The following is a 22,338-nucleotide window of genomic DNA, read 5'->3' on the forward strand; positions in this document are numbered from 1 at the left end:
AAAAGGCTTTGGGATTGAGGCACTCTCAATTACGACAGGAAAGTTAGGTCAGTAATCAAAGGCTTTAATAAGCAGTGAACAATGGCAGCCTCCATGAGAAGTGTGCTCGCAAAATGGAGTCTCATCTTAAGTACTGTTTCCCAGGGGGCGTAGCCAGAGGCGGAGTCCCCCAGGGTTCCAAGCCTCTTAAAGGGGCAAGGTATTCCGATCATCACAAGCCTCTTAAAGGGGCAAGGTATTCCGATCATCACAAGCCTCTTAAAGGGGCAAGGTATTCCGATCATCACAAGCCTCTTAAAGGGGCAAGGTATTCCGATCATCACAAGCCTCTTAAAGGGGCAAGGTATTCCGATCATCACAGGGATTTTCCTTAACCCTGTTGCCAAATGGGAATAATCGTCACCTTTGTAACTTTAATTCAAGCCATTTCAGTGTGGCAGAGATGGGAAGCTGTTCGAGAAGGTCAGAAAGGGAGTGTCAAATTACATAATGTTATTGTAGCGAGGCCTCCGGCAGCAGGTGGCGATGTTGAGGGAGAGCACCAAGTTGGGGAAAAGGTCAGCCCCTGGGGAACCCCCCTTGCAGGGAGAGATGCGTGTGGATTTGGGAGGGACAACATGTTCAAGAACTTTGAAGAAGAAAGAAAGGTTGGAGATTGGAGTGACAGTTTGCAGGGAAAGCCTTCGGACAGTCGCCCTCTGGGCCCGAATCCTCCACCACACTGAATGCAGTGGGCGGCACGGGCCCACCAACCAATCCAGGGGCTGCCTTTATCCCACCACCAGGATCATCGACAGGCGGGATCTCCTCAGGCTCCTCCCGGGGTCCCGGGCCAGCGGGAGGGGGTGGTGCAGATACCTGCTCCCCCCCGTCGCCTGGTCACCGGAAGGCCCCGAAAATAACTCCAGAAACAGGTCCGGGATGGCGGCAGAGGGTCCCCGATGGGGGCAGAGGGTCCGGGATGGCGGCAGAGGGTCCGGGATGGGGCAGAGGGTCCGGGATGGGGGCAGAGTGTCCGGGATGGTGGCAGAGGGTCCGGGATGGTGGCAGAGGGTCCAGGATGGTGGAAGAGGGTCCAGGTTGGTGGTAGAGGGTCAGGGATGGTGGCAGAGGGTCCGGGATGGGGGCAGAGGGTCCGGGATGGTGGCAGAGGGTCCGGGATGGTGGCAGAGGGTCCGGGATGGGGGCAGAGGGTCCGGGATGGGGGTAGAGGGTCCGAGATGGTGGCAGAGGGTCCGGGATGGTGGCAGAGGGTCCGGGACGGGGGCAGAGGGTCCAGGACGGGGGCAGAGGGTCCGGGATGGGGGCAGAGGGTCCGGGAGGGTGGCAGAGGGTCCTGGATGGTGGCAGAGAGTCCGGGGTGCTAAATTGTACTGGGTGGTGTCCGACCCCGAAGCACCCTGCTCGGGGGACAGCGGCAGCTTCCTCACTATCCCCCCCCGCCTCTTTCCTTCCGGGGACTGGCCGTGACATCGATGAAGAAGAACCTGGATTGACGCCATTTGCGGGGGAGAGGGTCACACCCCGGGGAGATCTCTATCTCTGGAGGCCCCTCCAGGCTGACTCCTTGTCCTTCAATGCTTCTCCCCAGAATTTGTGGCTGGGACAGAGCACCCTCTGGTTCGAGGTCACGCACCTCACTACCGCCACCCAGAGGGGCCAGCGCAGAAGTGTCGCCGGGCCCAGCATCCGATGGTGAAATGTCACCGGGTTGCTGGGTGTTGCTGGGTGATGGTGGGGTGAGGTGTAACGGCTGCACCCGGGTCAGTAGCTAGGGGCACAGGGTCAGTCAGGGTCACAGGGTCAGTCAGGGTCACTGGGTCAGTCAGGGTCACAGGGTCAGTCAGGGTCACAGGGTCAGTCAGGGTCACAGGGTCAGTCAGGGTCACTGGGTCAGTCAGGGTCACAGGGTCAGTCGGGGCACTGGCTCAGTCAGGGGCACTGGCTCAGTCAGGGTCACAGGGTCAGTCAGGGTCACAGGGTCAGTCAGGGTCACAGGGTCAGTCAGGGTCACTGGGTCAGTCAGGGTCACAGGGTCAGTCAGGGGCACTGGCTCAGTCAGGGTCATAGGGTCAGTCAGGGTCACTGGGTCAGTCAGGGTCACAGGGTCAGTCAGGGGCACTGGGTCAGTCAGGGGCACTGGCTCAGTCAGGGTCACAGGGTCAGTCAGGGTCACAGGGTCAGTCAGGGTCACAGGGTCAGTCAGGGTCACTGGGTCAGTCAGGGTCACAGGGTCAGTCAGGGGCACTGGCTCAGTCAGGGTCACAGGGTCAGTCAGGGTCACTGGGTCAGTCAGGGTCACTGGGTCAGTCAGGGTCACAGGGTCAGTCAGGGTCACAGGGTCAGAAGGATCCTAACCTGACCGCTGGCGAATTGCCCTGTTGGTCTTCCTCTCAGCCTTTCGGCCACGCGGCTGTTCCCCTCACCTCAATGCCAGTGTGAGTAGAGGAGGGGGGCGGCACCATCAGGGGCAGTGTTAGAGGTGGGGTAATTTGTTCTAACTTGTCCCACCTTCTTGCAGGCGTGGCACCGCACGCTGCCCGGGGGCCCAGAAGATGCGGTAGGTTTCGTCCCCAAAAGGGATCTCAGAAGTCCCTTCCTGGACCTCCTCCCGGGCCAGGGAAACAAAGACCTGGCGGCGGAATGGGAAAATATGCTTGAGGGTGGGATCTTTGAGGCCTAGCAGGAGCAGTATCAGCCCTGACTGTACCTCTCCCAGTTGATGGAGGTGGGTGAGAAGGAGCTCCGTGGGAATAAAAGGCGGGACAGTAGAGGGGATAACTCTCTCCGTAGTGGCCTCCAGCGGGTCCACCGCCAGGTAGACCCCGCCCACCATGAGCCCCTTTTCCAGCCCGCTCGGCTCTCAAAATGAAGACAGCCATACACCTTGGAGGCTGCAACTATGGCCGAAGGGCCAACAACCTCGGCCATAGCACAGACACAGGCCTCGATTGACATGGTGGGGTGGGCGTAGCTTCACCCCAAGCTTTTGGGTCATGAGGCGAAACGGTGACCTAACCCCAGGAACAGTGGGGAGGGTGGAGACCACCATTCCCGTATAGGTGGCTGTCGAGGACCCCATCACCGGCGTAGGCAGCGTTGCTGCCATCCCGGTCAGTAGTGGACGATAGGGGAGAAAGGAGAGGGAGAGAGTAACTGGAGGGGGGGGGGGGCACAGGAGGATGGGTCACAGGGGGACGGACTGCGGGGTGCCCCGAGTACAGGGGAGGGGAGGGGGGGGGAGGGAGGGGAGCGGGGGGGGGGGAGGGACAGGAGGATGGGTCACAGGGGGACGGACTGCGGGGTGCCCCGAGTACAGGGGAGGGGAGGGGGAGGGACAGGAGGATGGGGCACAGGGGGACGGACCGCGGGGTGCCCCGAGTACAGGGGAGGGGAGGGGGAGGGGAGGGGAGGGGGAGGGACAGGGGGACGGACCGCGGGGTGCCCCGAGTACGGGGGGGGGAGGGGAGGGGAGGGGAGGGAGGGAGGATGGGGCACAGGGGGACGGACCGCGGGGTGCCCCGAGTACAGGGGAGGGGAGGGGAGGGAGGATGGGGCACAGGGGGACGGACCGCGGGGTGCCCCGAGTACAGGGGGGGGGGGGGAGGGGGGGGGGGGGGGGGGAGGGAGGATGGGGCACAGGGGGACGGACCGCGGGGTGCCCCGAGTACAGGGGGGGGGGAGGGGAGGGAGGGGAGGGAGGATGGGGCACAGGGGGACGGACCGCGGGGTGCCCCGAGTACAGGGGGAAGGGAGGGAGGAGGGGAGGGGGGATGGGGCACAGGGGGACGGACCGCGGGGTGCCCCGAGTACAGGGGGGAGGGAGGATGGGGCACAGGGGGACGGACCGCGGGGTGCCCCGAGTACAGGGGGGGGGGGGGAGGAGGGGGGAGGGGAGGGAGGATGGGGCACAGGGGGACGGACCGCGGGTGAGCTTCAGATAAACCAGGCAGCAGCAAATGTCATCCTCACTCTCTCCTTTCTCCTTCATCCAGGCTATTCAGCAACCACCAGCTCTGGACACAGCAGCCAACTGAGTAACAGAGGCAGACAGAGCAGATGCAGCCATTCAAGGTGGATTGTCCCTTAGTGTCCAAAGATGTGCAGGTTAGATGGATTGGCCATGCTAAATTGTCCCTTAGTGTCCAAAGATGTGCAGGTTAGATGGATTGGCCATGCTAAATTGTCCCTTAGTGTCCAAAGATGTACAGGTTAGGTGGATTGGCCGTGCTAAATTGTCCCTTAGTGTCCAAAGATGTGCAGAGTTACGGGGATTGGGCGGGGAGTGGACTTGGGCAGTGTGCTCTTTCGAAGGGTTGGTCCAGACTTGATGGGCCAAATGGCCTCCTTCTGCACTGTCGGGATTCTATGGGTGACCAACAGTTTGGTTTGAATGGTTTTGAGGGATTGCTTGGACAAGGTGAGCTCAGGGAGTGCGAGGGGGTGAGGATGATTATAAACATTAAAATAATGTTCATTGTTAAGTATTCTAATGCCAAGTATGGCCTGCAGTCAAACATTTGCTGTTCACGTATCCTTCACTGCTGTGAAACTATGCCTGTATGTTGTTCATGAAAACCTTGCAAAGTATTTTTCAGACTGTTCGTGACTTGGAGCAGGATGAGTTCTCAGAGATACAATAAATCTGCGCGAAATGTCCGTTCGCTGCTTCTTTTATTTCGTTGCTGTGCCTGGGATCTTGCTGTGCGCAAATCGGCTGCTCCGTTCCCCACATTTGCAACAGTGCCTGCACTTCAAAGGGACTGCATTGGCTTCAAAGCGCTTTGGGACGTGCTGAAATCGCGAAGGGCGGTACAGAAATGCAAGTCTTTCTTCATTATTCCAACATTTCGCCTTTCAATTGATGTCCGCAATTTTGCCAACTTTAACGATGAGAGCCAAGGCTCTCTGATTGGTGGCCTGTGACCGGAGTATTTCTTGATCAGTCCACTAGATGATGCTATAGGCTTCAGATGGTTTCACAGGTCGGCGCAACATCGAGGGCCGAAGGGCCCGTACTGCGCTGTAGTGTTCTATGTTCTATGTTCTATGGTGTGTTCGTTGCCAAGGACCAATGATTATCAGCCCCTGTGCTAACCTTTCCATCACTTTCGTTCTCTGAATGCAATGCAATGGTTTGCTTAAATAGTTTGCTGAACAAAATTGTTATTTTGCACAACTCACTTTCACTTTCACTGTCACATTTTCCAGCATGAAATTAGAAAGTAACTAATTTTTAAAAAATATGTTCATTCATGGGATGTGGGCTTCGCTGGCTAGGTCCGCATTTGTTGCCCATCCCTAATTGCCCCTTCAGAAGGTGGTGGTGAGCTGCCTTCTTGAACCACTGCAGCCCATGTGGTGTAGGTACATCCACTGTGTGGTTAGTGAGGGAGTTCCAGGATGTTGCCCCAGCGTCAGTGAAGGATCGGCCAATGTATTTCCAAGTGAGTGACTCGGAGGGGAACCTCCAGGTGGTGGGGTTCCCAGGTATCTGCTGCTCTTGTCCTTCTAGATGGTAGAGGTCGAAGGAACCTTGGTGAGATGCTGTAGTGCATCTTGTAGATGGTATATGCGGGGCTGGTTTAGCACAGGGCTAAATCGCTGGCTTTGAAAGCAGACCAAGGCAGGCCAGCAGCACGGTTCAATTCCCGTACCAGCCTCCCCGAACAGGCGCCGGAATGTGGCGACTAGAGGCTTTTCACAGTAACTTCATTTGAAGCCTACTTGTGACAATAAGCGATTTTCATTTCACTTTCATTTCACACGGCTGCCACTGTGTGTCGGTGGTGGAGGGAGTGAATGTTTGTGGATGGGGTGCCAATCAAGCAGGGCTGCTTTGTCCTGGATGGTGTCGAGCTTCTTGAGTGTTGTTGGAGCTGCGCTCATCCAGGCAAGTGGAGAGTATTCCATCACACTCCTGACTGGCAGATGTAAGCCAGACCAGTTAAGAATTACATATTTTGTTCCCTAAAGAGCATTAGTGAAGTAGATAAAAGCAAATTACTGCGGATGCTGGAATCTAAAACGAAAGGGAAAATGCTGGAAAATCTCAGCAAGTCTGGCAGCATCTGTAGGGAGAGAAAAGAGCTAACGTTTCGAGTCTAATGACTCTTTGTCAAAGCTAAGTAGATTTGTTTTGACCGCAATCAATGATAGTTGTCATGGTCTGAGACTAGCTTTGTATTGAAACAATTTAAATTCCACCAGTTGATATGGTGGGATATGAACCCATCATCCCCAGAGCATTACCCTGATCATCCAGATTATTAGTCCAGTGCCATTCCGACTACACCACCATCTTCTTCAGAGTAAACCTCATAAGGCGAGGCTCTAAGGTAAACTGTAACGTACGCTGGAATGAAAATAGCTGGGCACATAGATCCTCCGATCAATGTAAAAATAATTGAGATTGGGAATAATTTCACGAATCACGGACCTGGAACCAAATTCAAACCTTCGAATAGAAAGAAAAATAAGGCGTGGGTTCAGCTTCTCTTGGACCAGGGATTGGATTATTTATTATAGAACAGTACAGCACAGAACAGGCCCTACAGCCCTCGATGTTGTGCCGAGCATTGTCCGAAACCAAGATCAAGCTATCCCACTCCCTGTCACTCTGGCGTGCTCCATGTGCCTGTCCAATAACCGCTTGAAAGTTCCTAAAGTGTCCGACTCCACTATCACAGCAGGCAGTCCATTCCACACCCTAACCACTCTCTGAGTAAAGAACCTACCTCGGATATCCCTCCTATATCTCCCACCCTGAACCTTATAGTTATGCCCCCTTGTAACAGCTACATCCACCCGAGGAAATAGTCTCTGAACGTCCACTCTATCCAACCTCATCATCTTATAAACCTCTATTAAGTCGCCTCTCATCCTCTTCCGCTCCAAAGAGAAAAGCCCTAGCTCCCTCAACCTTTCCTCATAAGACCTATCCTCTAAACCAGGCAGCATCCTGGTAAATCTCCTTTGCACCCTTTCCAATGCTTCCACATCCTTCCTATAATGAGGTGACCAGAACTGCACACAATATTCCAAATGTGGTCTCACCAGGGTCCTGTACAGTTGCAGCATAACCCCACGGCTCTTAAACTCAAGCCCCCGTTAATAAACACTAACACACGGCCTTCTTCACGGCTCTATCCACTTGAGTGGCAACCTTCAGAGATCTGTGAACATGAACCCCAAGATCTCTCTGTTCCTCCACATTTCTCAGAACCCTGCCGTTGACCCTGTAATCCGCATTCAAATTTTTCCTACCAAAATGAATCACCTCGCACTTATCAGGGTTAAACTCCATCTGCCATTTTCCAGCCCAGCACTGCATCCTATCAATGTCTCTTTGCAGCCTACAACAGCCCTCCACCTCATCCACTACTCCACCAATCTTGGTGTCATCAACAAATTTACTGACCCACCCTTCAGCCCCCACCTCCAAGTCATTGATAAAAATCACAAATAGCAGAGGACCCAGCACTGATCCCTGTGGTACACCGTTGGTAACTGGTCTCCAGTCTGAAAATTTTCCATCCACCACCACCCTCTGTCTTCTATGTGATAGCCAGTTATTTATCCAATTGGCCAAAGCCCCTAGTTGCCACATTCCGGCGCCTGTTCAGGAGGCTGGCACAGGAATTGAACCGTGCTGCTGGCCTGCCTTGGTCTGCTTTAAAAGCCAGCAATTTAGCCCAGTGTGCTAAACCAGCCCAGATCCCTTAAGTGTCCAAGATGTTACTGGGGTTATTGGGATTGGCTGGGGGTTCTTTCGGAGTGTCGGTGCAGACTCGATGGGCTGAATGGTCTCCTTCTGCACTGTAGGTATTCTATTCCATCTATCTATCTGCTATTTGAGAAAAATAGGGACATTCTCCTGGCCAACATTCATCCCTCAGCCAACATCACCGCAAAACCGAATATTTGGCCACATTACCCGACAAACTCGAGATTGAGCGAGAACGTTTATAAAGCGCCTTTAAGGTGGAAAACCATTCCAAGTGCTATAAAACATAAATGTGCCAAAGAAAGGGATATTAGACGGGGAGGTGGGTTCTCATTGCTGTTAGTGGGATCTTACTGTGCACATATTTATATGAGAACAGTGCCTGCACTTCAAAAGTACTTCATTGCCGTGTTTCTCGGCAGCAGGAGATGGTCTGCCAGTGGCGGGATCTTTGGGATCCAGTCAATGGGATTTCCCATCGAATCCACCCAATGCCATGGAAGATCCCGCCGGCGTGGATCGCTGGAAGATAGCAGCCATTGGCTCTGAAGCATTTTGGGTTGTTTTGAGGATCTGAAAGGCACTATATTTCCCACTGTTAAAGTGACAGTGAGAAAAGCAATTGGCATCATTGTCATTGTTCCCTTGAAATGCCTTGCAAACTATGTATCATGTTATATGCAGCATGGTAGCACAAGTGGTTAGCACTGTGGCTTCACAGCGCCAGGGTCCCAGGTTCGATTCCCCACTGGATCACTGTCTGTGCGGAGTCTGCACGTTCTCCCCGTGCGTGCGTGGGTTTCCTCCGGGTGCTCCGGTTTCCTCCCACAGTCCAAAATCGTGCAGGTTAGGTGGATTGGCCATGATAAATTGTCCTCAGTGACTAAAATGGTCAGGAGGGGTTATTGGGTTATGGGGATAGGGTGGAAGTGAGGGCTTAAGTGGGTCAGTGCAGACTCGATGGGCCGAATGGCCTCCTTCTGCACTGTATGTTCTCTGTACACGCCATCTGGGATCTTGCAACATCCTGTCACGGGCAACATCTGCTCTTGCTGGTAAAAATATTTATTTGCTCCAATTTGAGCAGAACTCAGAATTGACCCTGAGAGGTGACACCAGTGACACATCCAAAATATATGGCGTCTGCTACAAAGTTGGCACCCCATTATTATTCAGGCAGGAGGTCTTGTGGCGCAGTGGGTTAATGACCCTGTCTCTGAGCCGGAACATCCGGTTCGAGTCCCAGCCCAGGACTTGACGGTCAAGGAAGGTGTGTTCCTAACGCAGCCAAACACGTTGAGTTTGTCAACCTGTAAATCCTTCCCAACACACCAATGGTAAGAGCGGGAGAGACTCCTGGTCACCCAGGCTTTATGTGGAGTGGAGCCCCTCAAGCTATTAATTCCCGGCGACAGACTAGCGACCTATCCCGGGGAATTACTAGCTATGGAAACAGATGAAAGCCTGCCTTCGTGTCCCCACTAAGTGTGGGGAGAGAATTGGAATGGAATTATTATTCAGAGATTTTGAAGCGAATGAATTGAGAAATCTGTAAGTAATCAGATTTTAACCAAAAGTAATTTTGGGCCTCACGGTAGCATGGTGGTTAGCATCAATGCTTCACAGCTCCAGGGTCCTAGGTTCGATTCCCGGCTGGGTCACTGTCTGTGTGGAGTCTGCACGTCCTCCCCGTGTGTGCGTGGGTTTCCTCCGGGTGCTCCGGTTTCCTCTCACAGTCCAAAGATGTGCAGGTTAGGTGGATTGGCCATGATAAATTGCCTGTAGTGTAAGGTTAATGGGGGGATTGTTGGGTTACGGGTATACGGGTTACGTGGGTTTAAGTAGGGTGATCATTGCTCGGCACAACATCGAGGGCCGAAGGGCCTGTTCTGTGCTGTACTGTTCTATGTTCTAATCGCAAAATAGTGTGGATGCTGCAAATCTAAAATAAAATGGGAAGTGCTGGGAAAACTCAGTCAGCCTGACATCATCAGGCGAGAGAGAAACAGAGTTAACTTTTTGAGTTCATTTCTCTTCGAAGAGCCAATACTGATCGAAATGTTAACTCTGAGAACATGGCTGTCTGAAAACACAGGATTCAATGACCCCGTTAAATAATCCAATCATTCCACTGACCTAAGAAAATAGGGGACATTTTGCGGTCGCACGTGGTTGACAGGACCTTGTGCAAAGCCCATGCAGACTGGAAAATTCAAAATACCTCAGATTCTGGAAATCTGCAATGAGAAATAAAATCCTGGAATTGCTCGGCAGGCCAGGAAACACTGGAGGAGAGAAAATGGCGTGCTGCCGGGAAACAGGCGGCTGGGAGGACGGAGAATCCAGCCCCTGAGTTAATGTTTCCGCTTGATGGCTTGACATCAGAACTCAAACTTGTGCTGTGTCTCTCTCTCCTCAGCTGTTTTCTTTTCCCCCCCAAATTCTTCCCGCTTCATTCGCATTGCTAATTGCCCACAGAACAGCCTTGGGCCTGTTGGGCTGTGCTGTCAATTTACTTTCAAGTTCTTTTTTTCTCTTTGAGGATTGAAGAAGGACACATTCAATGGCTCTTTGACCCCCGTTTCACTCTTTTTGACCCCCAACATTCAGCTTGAGGAACAATATCGTTAAGCGTTGGTATTTGGTCAACCTTGAAATTGAGCAAACTGAATGAAATGAAATGAAAATGAAAACCGCTTACTGTCACGAGTAGGCTTCAAATGAAGTTACTGTGAAAAGCCCCTAGTCACCACATTCCGGCGCCTGTTCGGGGAGGCTGGGGCGACATGGTGGCACTGCTGCCTCACGCCGCCGAGGACCCGGGTTCGATCCTAGCCCGGGGTCACTGTCCATGCGGATAGTCACTGGACTATTAATCCACATTCTCCCCGTGTCTGCGTGGGTTTCACCCCCACAACCCAAAGATGTGCAGGTTCGGTGGATTGGCCACGCTAAATTGCCCCTTAATTGGAGAAAATAATAATTGGGTACCTGAAATTTATTTAAAAAAAATAAATTGACCAACCTTAAGACCTTGAAATAAAACCGTTAACAAACGTGGAAGACACGAAAGACCATTCCACTGATTAAATTTGAGCCTGTTATTGGGAAGCAATTATTTTTGAAAATTTGGACAGAAAATCTACTCTGGACAACGTCGGGTAAATCTTTTTCAGTAAATCAGAGATTCCGATGTGAACCTCGACAGCAAGTGTTGGAAGAGTATTTTATCATGTCAGGGTTACCGGGGAAACTCGGCCTAGTCCAATTCTGTTCTTACCCGCTCCTGTCCACATGTCTACTTACAGCAAGGTAAGATCATTTAGCCAGTTAGTGAGAAAATCAATCAGTTCAGGCTATTGAATAGAACATTTTACAGTCAGTGAGCAGAGTTTTCCTAAGTTGCAACATGAAACAAAAGTAGATTGCGTATTGAAAGTCCATGACTGCCCTATCCTTGGCTGAACTCAAGTTTGAACCTCCCTGGTCTGAACCATTCAGTTCCATGCGAGGCAGTGGGTTGGCCGTGAAAAGTGGGAGAACAAAGTTGGAATTCTCCGGCTGTTGGAATTCTTTTCCCGCCAGCAGCAACCCCCCATTCCCCCCCCCCCCCCTCCCCCCGCCTGCGGGTTCCCCAACAGCGTGCGGTGACTTCAATAGGAAATCACATTGACGAGTGATGGGAAGATAAAATCCCACCACCAGTGAACGGCGCTACCGGGAAACATGCAGGCTTGGAGGACGGAGGTTTGGAGGGCCGAAGGGCCTGTTCCTGTGCTGTAATTTTATTTGCTCTTTCTTCCAGTCCCGTCCCCAAGACTGTACACTTTCATCATGGGAACAGGCGAGGCGGTAGCGTAGTGGGATTGTCACTGGACTCGTAACGCAGGGTAATTCTCTGGGGACCTGGGTTCAAATCCCACCACGCCAAATGGCGGAATGTGAATTCAATGAAAATCTGGAATTAAAAATCTAATGATGATCATGAATCGGGTGTTGTAAAAACCCATCGGGTTCACTAATGTCATTTAGCGAAGGAAATCTGCCGTCCTTACCTGGTCTGGCCTACATGTAACTCCAGAACCACAGCACAGTCTCTAAAATGTGATCTGAAATGGCCACTCAGTTGTATCCAACCACGACAAAGTGGTGTTGCACTTTGAGTGTAATCGACACCACATGGGCTGCATCGGTTCAAGAAGGCAGCTCACCACCACCTTCTCAAGGGGCATTTAGGAATGGGCACTAAATGCCGGACTAGCCAGTGACGTCCCCATCCCCATCCCATAAATGGATTAAGAAAATTAGTAGGCTTCCCAAGTAACCCGATAGCCTGTTTTATATTGAGGATGAAGCAACATAGTCAGGACCATTCAGCCCTGACAAATGGGTAACTGAATAGTTGTTTTGATTAAGCTGGGGAGCCTGGTCTTTGAAGATCTGGGTCACAATGTATTTTGTTACCTTTTGTTACCTTTGAAAGTTGCCACCCAGGTTGAGAGGGTTGTTAAGAAGGTGTACGGTGTGTTAGCTTTTATTGGTAGAGGAATTGAGTTTCGGAGCCATGAGGTCATGTTGCAGTTGTACAAAACTCTGGTGCAGCCGCATTTGGAGTATTGCGTGCAGTTCTGGTCGCCACATTATAGGAAGGATGTGGAAGCATTGGAAAGGGTACAGAGGAGATTTACAAGAATGTTGCCTGGTATGGAGGGAAGATCATATGAGGAAAGGCTGAAGGACTTGAGGCTGTTTTCGTTAGAGAGAAGAAGGTTAAGAGGGGACTTAATTGAGGCATACAAGATGATCAGAGGATTAGATAGGGTGGACAGTGAGAGCCTTTTTCCTCAGATGGTGATGTCCAGCATCGTGTCGCGTCTTTTCGTCCGACGTCATTTCGTCCAACGACACTTCGTCCACGTCTTTTGGTCCAACGTCTTTTTGTCCGCCCGTCTTTTGGTCCAACGTCACTTCGTCCAATTAACCAATTACAAATCAACTCCGTATGAAAGCATTTAATTGATAGAAAGCAGGCACAATACAGCAAGTGAATTTAATTGCTAAAATGCAAGTAATTGATGAAATGCAAGTAAAATGCAAGTTGAAAAATGCAGTTAAAAAGTTAAAAAATCTAAAAATGCATTTAAAAAGATCTAAAAGTTTACTAAGGATGAATTCCCGAAATTACTTAAAATTGATGTAAATTGTGAGCAACATTCCTCAAGAAATCAATTTTCGCTGTAGGAACATATTCAACGACCAATCTTTTAAGGCGTTCAGTTATTTTCTTGTATCGCGTACATGACGTCGACTGATCTCCCCGAAGAATTTGAGCCTTTTTGCCTATTATTAGCCCTTCCCTGAACTTTGCCATTTCTGGATGGGCGAATTCGGGATTAGGAAAGAGACCGATAATATCTATCCTTTAACGAGGCTCGTTAAAGGGGAGAGAACGATAATAACTATCCTTTAACAAGGCTCGTTAAAGGAAAGAGGCTGGTAATAAAGATCCTTTATTGTATATTATGTGCATTTGAGAAGATTTCTATTTACAAAAGTTAAAGTGGAGTGGAGTGCTACTAAGCAAGTTTGGTCATGCTAAATTACTATGCTACTAAAAAAGTCTTTGACAAAAAAAATCATCCGACAAAAACACGTAAAAAGTCACAAAAATTCTTTGACAAAAAAAATCATTCGACAAAAACACGTAAAAAGTCACAAAAATTCTTTGACGAAAAAAATCACCGGACAAAATGACGTTGGACCAAAAGACGTGCGGACAAAAAGACGTTGGACCAAAAGACGTGGACGAAGTGTCGTTGGACGAAATGACGTCGGACGAAAAGACATAGCACCGTCCAGCATGAGGGGATGTAGCTTTAAATTGAGGGGAGATAGATATAGGACAGATGTCAGAGGTAGGTTCTTTACTCAGAGAGTAGTAAGGGCGTGGAATGCCCTGCCTGCAACAGTAGTGGACTCGCCAACACTAAACGCATTCAAATGGTCATTGGATAAACATATGGACGATAAGGGAATAGTGTAGAGGGACTTTAGAGGGGTTTCACAGGACGGTGCAACATCGAGGGCCGAAGGGCCTGTACTGCGCTGTAATGTTCTATGTTCTATGTTTTCAGGCCTGAAGATGCATTGGAGCCCGGAGCATGCCCAGAGGCCAGAGGAGTACCTTGACATCTCATTTACAACATCAGCTCCAGCACACAAAGCAGAAGATAACAGTCCCAGCAGACCACGCCACCGCTACGTGTGGGCGAACGACGACATTTCTGCACTGACTGCCTCAAATCTGCTCAAGAGGTTTGCGGAAAAGTACTCTGGCCTTGTGCACACGTCGCATGAGAGAGCTGAGCTAAATACGTACGCAGATGGGCCTTTTGCGCCAGTTAATGAGCAAAAGAATGAAAATGACACCTGGCGTATGTCGCTTCACGTCGATGACACATATTCTGTAAATTCAGCACACAATGGCCTCTCTGGCACGAAAGTGGCAACTAATTCCACTCTCCCACCAGGCGGTGGCACTGTTGGGATAGGAGGTTCCTCTGTGGTGACCAGTAGTCACTCTGAATCTCGCTATCCAAGTGACACGACTCTCCCGGGTATTCCATCTAGCCTTCAACCTCAGGAATATTCATCAGGGTACAACGGAACCTATTTGCCCTCAGCCTTCTGCAGTCAAACCACATCAGCTGTTTCTTCCTCTTATACATCACCTATAAACAGCTCAAGCCTTTTACAGCCCGCACATCCCCCACCCGCTATGGTCCCATCTTACAGTTCAGCTCTGGCTGGAGTAAGCCCCCTGTATAACTACCCTTCAAACAGTTACCCTTGCCAAACAAGCATTGGGCCTGGCTATGCTGGAGTGCAACTTCCATCTTCATATCTGCCTTCCGGTATTGCAGCTCCTATCCCTCTTCCTCCCTTGTCCCGTCCGCCCATTGGTCCTGGTTATGATTACCAAAGCCACAACGTGACCCCAAGCTCCGTTGCACCGGCCAACAATGGCTCAAGCAGTAATTTGAAGAGGAGAGATTTGGCAGCAAAGGAGGGCGAGGGTACTAGTCGATACAGTTATGGACAGCACAGGATTCCTTCAGGTCCTTACCGGTTGCCAGTTGATGGGGCCCTGGATGATTGTACGGGGAATGAATTCCGCCCGGATGATGTGGAATTTATGGGGAAACAACACATCACTGGTGATCTGATTGGCAAATATGAAGGGCACGAGCAAAAAAGAGTGATGCCCCCGTTATATCGCGGAGAGGAATGCCCACTCCGATCCAGATCAACTGAGGCAATTGTGAAGTTCGCCCCTGCTTTAATGAATCGAGAAGGGGAAGATGACCGTGGCGATGTACATGCTCACCAGATGCAGCTACAGAGAGTTGAGCCAGCAAGCAGCCAGCTGGAGGAGCAATTCAAGAGCTTGGATTCTCAGCTTCTGAGCCTGGTGACCAATGAAATTGTTGACTGCGGTCCTCCAGTCCAATGGGACGATATTGCTGGAATGGATACTGCAAAAGCAGTGATTGAAGAACACGTGTTGTGGCCCCTGATGAGGCCCAGAACTTACGCTGGGGGCAACGGGCCACCCAAAAGCATTCTGCTATTTGGACCTCGTGGCGGGCACAAGACCATGCTCACAAGGTGTATTGCCACTCACCTTGGGGCAACTTTCCTCAAGGTCAGTGGGTCATCTTTCATCTCTAAATGGAAGGACGATGGAGAGATGATCTTACAGGCCATGTTTCTCATCGCTCGATCCCGCCAGCCATCTGTTATCTTCATCAACGAACTCGACGCCATGCTTTCGGGTGCAGCCGGTGAAGGGGGCATCCATCTGAAGTCTATTAAAGCAAAATTACTGTCCCATGTAGAAGGTGTGATCAACTCAAACAGTGACCATATTATTGTCATTGCGGGTACAAGGCATCCCAATAATATTGAGGAGACCATACACAGGTACTTTGTAAAACGACTTTATATCTCTCCACCTGACAGCATTGCAAGGCATCAAATTTTAATCGCTGGCTTGTCCCAACAAGACCATTGCCTCAGTGATGGGGAAATTGGCTCAATCGTCCAGCACACCGAGGGGTATTCGGGGAGTGACCTCGCGCATCTCTGCCAGCAAGCGGCGCTAGGGCGAGGACGCGGTCCGACCGTGCAGTTACAGCCCACCACTTACGAGGACTTTGAGAACGCTCTTCGCAAAGTTCAGCCCAGCGTCTCGCAAAAGGAGCTGGAGCTGTACACCGAGTGGAGCAAGTTGTTTGGAACTTGTGTCTGACCGTGAAGCTCTGAGGAGCGGATATGGAGTGGCGGGCGGGAGCAACCAGCGGAGAAACGGTGAAGATAACTGCACGCTCCGAAGAAGAATGGGTGCGTAACTAGGGTTTGGAGACTATGAAGGCCTGAATGGCTCGGATGCCATCTTGATAAAGGACAAATTGGAGCATTAACCTCCTGCCCCCGCCCCATCTACGTTAGGATGAGGCCCAAGCCCCGATATTCGGGGCTCCCCATTGGAATGCGAGATTTTGAACCCTGTTTGGTTCAGACACCCAAAGATAACCAAATTTCAAGGCTCTTGATTTAATCACATGCTAGAGAATTTGACTGATGCTATTTCTGTCAGTAATGGTAAAGTTTCTAATACTGGTTTGTGTTTACACTGTCCTATATTCTAATTTAATTGTGACACAAATTAATCACAATGACAATGTTTCTTAAAATGTGTGATTGTGCTTTAAGGCTGTTCTTGTTGCAGCTGGATTGATAAGCAGGCCGTTTTATGATCGTGCCCTTAATGTTGTGTTGTTTTATTATAATCTTTCTTACTTACCTCAAAGGATTATGGTGAATGCTCTGTAATGGATTCAATAGAACAGTTTAAGATTCGCTGCTCACCCAACAGACATTGTGGTCAGAGGTAACTAAAGAGTTTATTGAATTAAAAACATATGGCATGCAATGGCAGAAGGTGCCATCCCTGCCCTTTACCTCCTCGCTGTCCAAACACGCCGGTCAACATTTTACTTGCACCTCCTCCAATATGGTTTACTGTATTCGCGACTCCCAATGTGGGTTTCTTCTACATCAGGGGGACTAACTGCAGACTAGGTGACCGCTTGGCGGACACCTTCGCTCAGTCCACAAACATGACCCTGGCCTTCCTGGCATTTGGCATTTCAACTCGCCATCTTGTTCCCATGCCCCCATGTCTGTCCTTCGAAATGCTCCAGTGAAACACACCACAATCTGGAGGAGCAGCACCACGTCTTCGGTTAGACACTTCACAGCCTTCTGGACTCAACATTGAGTTCATCAACTGTAGATTGTGACCTTACTGTGCAGGTTAGGTGGATTGGCCGTGCTAAACTGTCCCTTAGTGTCCAAAGACGTGCAGGTTAGGTGGATTGGCCATGTTAAATTGTCCCTTAGTGTCCAAAGATGTGTAGGTTAGGTGGATTGGCCATGTTAAATTGTCCCTTAGTGTCCAAAGATGCGCAGGTTAGGTGGATTAGCCATGCTAAATTGTCCCTTAGTGTCCAAAGATGTACAGGTTAGGTGGATTGGCCGTGCTAAACTGTCCCTTAGTGTCCAAATATGTGCAGGTTAGGTTCATTAGCCATGCCAAGTTGACCCTTAGTGTCCAAAGATGTGCAGGTTAGGTGGGGATAGGGTGGGTGAGTGGGACTAGGTTGGGTGCTCCTTCGGTGGCTCGGTGCCGGCTCAATGGGCTGAATGGCCTCCTTCAGCACTGTAGGGATTCAATGGTTCTATGAAATGCTCAAGAGAAACAATGAGGTGCATATCCCCCCCTTTTATACCCCACAAATCGATACATCGCTGCAATTAACAAATTGAGTGAGCTGTCGTTGCTTGAGCACAGGTTATAAAGTTACCAGCGTATCAATCACCCATCAGGTGTAGTCACATATTTAAGCTTTCAGCGGAAGACAAGAATGGGAATGCGTAAGGAACCAGGTCTGCCAGGAAATGGGAATCCCAGTAAAAGTTGCAGATAAATGTGGATTTAATGATGTGAAACTTGTGTATACATATCTTAAAAAAACATAAGGGATGCACTTAGCCTTCAGCCTTGTTGCTCGCGCTTTGAAGATAAGTTTATGGTTCGATTCTGATTTTGCCTTTTGAACTCTTTGTGCTAAAGTGCCTGAAGAAAGGGAAGGTTTACATTTCACAAGGAAGACGCAACACCATTTGACACACTCTCCCAAAAATAACAACACTTTCTCGCTTGTTGAAAGACCATTGTGGCTGGGAGCAATTATTTTCAGGGAGGCATTTTTTTTCCCATAATTGCCCCGTCTTCACCTTCAAGTCAATGGCGTAAGAGTGGTGATCGCGGGAATGCGTTGTCTTTCTCCCATTCCCGGGAAAATGGCGAAATCCAGAGCGAGAATTCTCACACGAGAACAAACACGAGAGCAAATTCCATACGGACAGTGACCCAGGGCCGGGATTGAACCTGGGACCTCAGCGCCGTGAGGCAGCAGTGCTAACCACTGCGCCACCATGCTGCAGAGTCCCTTTGCGACCCTTGACCTCAGGTTGGTGTGACCAGCAGCCACTGTCGGTGATGGTGAATAGCCACCTACAAGACCACCACTGGTGACCTCAACCACAGGGTCAACCAACCGAAGGTGGCCAGTTATGTGCCTACTGGTCACTTGTTTCCATCGGAGCCTCCCCCATGAAACTGAGGGGGGATCCCCACCGATTCTCAAACCGATAGACAAGACACCCATCAGCACGGCAAAATCCCACTCACCCTCTCGGTTTGTCCATGTATTGGTATGTATATCTCTGTATCTGTATGAACCTTTGAGGTAACCAGGAAAATAATGACTCATGAGTGGTGACTAAAGCCAAACTAAACATTGTACCATCAGAAGGCAGTATAGTGGGTGCAGAGAATTTACAAGTATGGTTCCGGGGGGGCGAGGAACTTCAATTAAACTGGAGAAGCGGTTCTGGTTAGAGAAGAGAAGATTAAGAGGAGATTTGACAGAGGTGTTCAAAATTATGGGAAGTCGAGGACAAATTGGGAGAAATTGCTCCTCCAGGCAAAAGTGTGAAGAATCAGAGGCCATCGACGATAACAAGAAAATCTTTCACACGCAGCCAGTGGTTAGGATCTGAAACGTGTTGCTTGGTGGAGGCAGGGTCAATAGAAGCTTTCAAAAGAGAATTGGACCAAGAAAATGGCAGGGCTACGGGGAATAGGGCTTAGGTGAGTTGTTCTTGCAGAGATCCAGCACAGATTCTTTGGGCCGAATGGTCACCTTCTGCGCTGTAACCTTACTATGATTCTGCTTCATAACTGTGCTTTGGGAAAACTCAAACCTATCAGTGCATTTCATCTCGTGAAAGTAACTATATTAGACAAGCTACTGTTACTCTTCCTAAAGAATCAAATGATGCTAGGTATGGGGATAAAAGATATTTGTATATTCAAAGCATTGGTTCCCAAAATAGTACTTGCTTCAGAAGCTTAACCTTGTGTATGCTTCACGTTATCTATTACCATTTCTACCTCATTGGTATGTATTGTACATGAAGTATTTATTTCATGTCTTTTGAATGTCAGTCTTCATCTGTACTGGTATGAGGGGCATAGACAGAGAGGATAGTCAGAGGCTTTTCCGCAGGGTAGAGGGGTCAATTACGAGGGGCATAGGTTTAAGGTGCGAGGGGCAAGGTTTAGAGGGGATGTACAAGGCAAGTTTTATACACAGAGGGTAGTGGGTGCCTGGAACTCGCTGAAGGAGGAGGGGGTGGAAGCAGGGACGATAGTGACGTTTAAGGGGCATTTTGACAAATACATGAATAGGATGGGAATAGAGGGATATGGACCCCGGAAGATTTTAGTTTAGACGGGCAGCATGGTCGGCGCAGGCTTGGAGGGCCGAAGGGCCTGTTCCTGTACTTTTCTTTGTTCTTTGTCTACCTCAAAACAAATGGTTGTATTTCAAAGCAGCATTACACAGTATTAAAAAGATTATGTGAATTGAAAATGGATCTGTCTTTTCTTTGAATTAATGTGCCCGGACTTGCGGCCTACCCAAAGGGAATCCCACACATGAGTTGGCGTCTAGTTTTGTGTGTCTGATGGGACCAGATGCCACCAGCTAGTTGGCATACACTCCTACAGCCTAAAACTGGCAAACTACCTGAGGATGCCCATTTGACATTCACACATCACCAGTTGGATTCATGTGAGGCCTTCTGGAGCTTAAAATCATAGTGGCCTCTTCGCCAATAGCTGGCAACCCGACCTTTCGGAAGTCAAAAATTACCTCAGTCGCTTTGGTGGGACGAAGTCATTCTTCATTCCTTACTGCTCCAGATTTCCTGAAGGATCAGCCGAGTCTCAAGATATTAGAAAAAAGGCGCAAAGTGAAGACCAAACTCTGGACTCTTTTTCAGGTAGAAATAAAATGAAAGGGATCAAACAGTTAATGGTCAACTGAACTGAAAGAAAAGCTGGACATACCTGAAGTGCGTAACAGGTAAGTAGCATTGTGTTAAATATATCCACTCCCTGTGATTGTTCTGCCGCATTGTCCCACATCAAATAACTAGGGGAAGTAACAAAAGCCCCACCTTAACCAAATGTGGGGGTAAATAAAAACAAATGAATGCCATGTACTTTGTTCTTAATGTTCTGCAATGGTTTGTGTCTATGAATCTCTCATGGGAAGCGGCAGCGCAGTGGCATTGTTGCGGGATTAGTGATCCAGAGACCTGGGGCAAGATCTGGGGACCCGGGTTCCAATCCCACCACGGCACATTATAGAATTAAAAGTCCAATGATGACTGTGAAACATTTGTTGTAAAAACCCATCTTGTTCACTAATGCCTTTGAAGGGAAGGAAATCTGCTGTCCTTACCTCGGTCTGTCCTAAATGTGACTCCACATCCACAGCAATGTGGTTGACTCTCAAAATGCCCTCTGAAATGGAGGGCAGTTAGTGATGGGCTCGCTGGGATTTTCCCAGTGCCACCTGCTCCTTTGGCATACCGGTTTCCTAGTAAGGGTACCTATCCAGTTTGGACATCCGATTGACTGTAAGCTTATAAGCCCCACAGAGGCAGACCGATATGTCCCGCTTCAGGACAGGGGCGACAGGCGCTGCCCATTTTGTGAATTGTACGTGTCTCACTATACCTAGTCTTTCCAGGTACCCAAGCTCAAACTCTATCTTATCAGACAGGGAATATAGAACCAGTCTTGCTGTAAAATATTTCGGCGTAGCACCAGGGTCGACATAAATTCTGGCTCTGGCTCCTTTTTAGTTTTCCAAGGTCCTCCTGGAAGCCTTCAGGGTATTTGCTGATGGCTACTCACAGTCCTGCCATGGCCAGCCTGACCACTTCGGGCCAGTTGAGCCTGATCGGCTGGAACCAATTTCTACCCATAAGACTTGGTCCCTCTCCCTGCACAAGTCAGGCTGATTGCTGTCTGTCGGTCACCGGGGTCCTGATGGTGACGTTAATCCGTAAAAGTTCCCCAGTGTAGGTGGCTAGTCTGGCCCGAGTGTCTTATCAACTGAAGGGTTGGATACCAGTTTGGGGGTGATCAAATGTCAGCTCTCCAATGGCGGAGATGCCAGCCCTGTGTTCACCTCTATTTCTAATAGATGCCCATTTACCAGCAGTTCTACCATTATTGGGGTGACCTTGCCCGTGATGTTATGGTTTAGTTGCATTGTCTTTGCTTCTGGGAGTGGGTATACCTGCATGGTTTAGGCCTATGTTGGCCTAGGCTTCTTCCTCAAGTAACACGTGTATTGCTTGTTCCTATAGCTTTTTTTAGCTGTGCCTTTTTATAGCCTGGCATCTGGAACCTTGCGGAGCGGGTTCCTGAGCATCCTTCCGGCTGCCATAATACTTTGTTGTCGAGGAACCTGAGCTGAGCTCCGATTTGGTGATGGGCGATTTACACAGCCATCTTCAGTTGAGGAATGGTCACTTCTGCACAGGGCCCCTCCCCCTAGCCGGGGGACATTGCTGTCTGAAGCCCCTTGTAGCCCCTCGCCCCTTTTTCTTCATTCTCCACAAATATCGCAATGGCTTTTGGTTAAAGATCCAAATTGGGCTCTGCCAGTAATATTTTTTGAGTTGTCATATTGTTTATTCCGCACACTAACCTGTCTCGCATGGTCAGGGCCGGGCCGAGTTTACAATGTTCTGCTAGTTGCTGCAATCGGGTCTGAAATGCAGGGACAGGTTCTCCTGGATTCTCCGTCGGCGGGAATCCTCCGCTTCGCCGGCAGCCCACTCACGCCCGCGGATTTCCCGACGCATGGGGGTGCCCACAATGGGAAACCCCATTGGCCGGCGGCAGGAACGGAGAATCCCGCTGCCGGGGGGGGCGCGCCGTGCCGGAAAACGGGTGCGGCGGGATGGAGAATCCCGCCCACAATGTTTTGACCTGAACTGCTTTCCGTGGTAGTGAATGGTAGGAACAGAGACTCGTCACTCTCTGAATTCTCCGGTCCTCTAGCCGCGTGTTTCTGGGAGGCGGCACACGGTTCGCTGGCGGCGGGAGTCTCCACACC

The 22,338-nt window shown here is 50.0% G+C and overlaps 1 protein-coding gene across 2 annotated transcripts; it reads left to right on the top strand.

The window, feature by feature from the left end:
- The first annotated feature begins 556 nt into the window (after positions 1-556).
- LOC119958224 (fidgetin-like) lies at positions 557-17,186 on the top strand. 2 transcript variants are annotated; one of them, XM_038786629.1, is made up of 3 exons: positions 557-647; positions 4,589-4,822; positions 13,861-17,186. In XM_038786629.1, exons 2-3 carry the CDS (start codon positions 4,621-4,623, stop codon positions 16,035-16,037), a joined length of 2,379 nt encoding a protein of 792 aa, XP_038642557.1. In that variant the 5' UTR covers positions 557-647; positions 4,589-4,620; the 3' UTR covers positions 16,038-17,186. The 2 variants fall into 2 exon arrangements, with proteins under 2 accessions (XP_038642557.1, XP_038642558.1); XM_038786630.1 differs by lacking the exons at positions 557-647; positions 4,589-4,822 and adding an exon at positions 4,263-4,420.
- The last annotated feature ends 5,152 nt before the right edge of the window (positions 17,187-22,338 follow it).

This window comes from Scyliorhinus canicula, chromosome 28 (genome assembly GCF_902713615.1).
Source record: "Scyliorhinus canicula chromosome 28, sScyCan1.1, whole genome shotgun sequence".
In the NCBI taxonomy this organism is placed as follows: Eukaryota; Metazoa; Chordata; class Chondrichthyes; order Carcharhiniformes; family Scyliorhinidae; genus Scyliorhinus; species Scyliorhinus canicula.

Bases quoted from the DNA above. Each gene is read 5' to 3' on its own strand.
- LOC119958224 (XM_038786629.1), top strand. From the start codon at position 4,621: ATGAGTTCTCAGAGATACAATAAATCTGCGCGAAATGTCCGTTCGCTG. The intron at 4,823-13,860 runs GCAAGTCTTTCT...CTATGTTTTCAG, and splicing joins GCGAAGGGCGGTACAGAAAT to GCCTGAAGATGCATTGGAGC.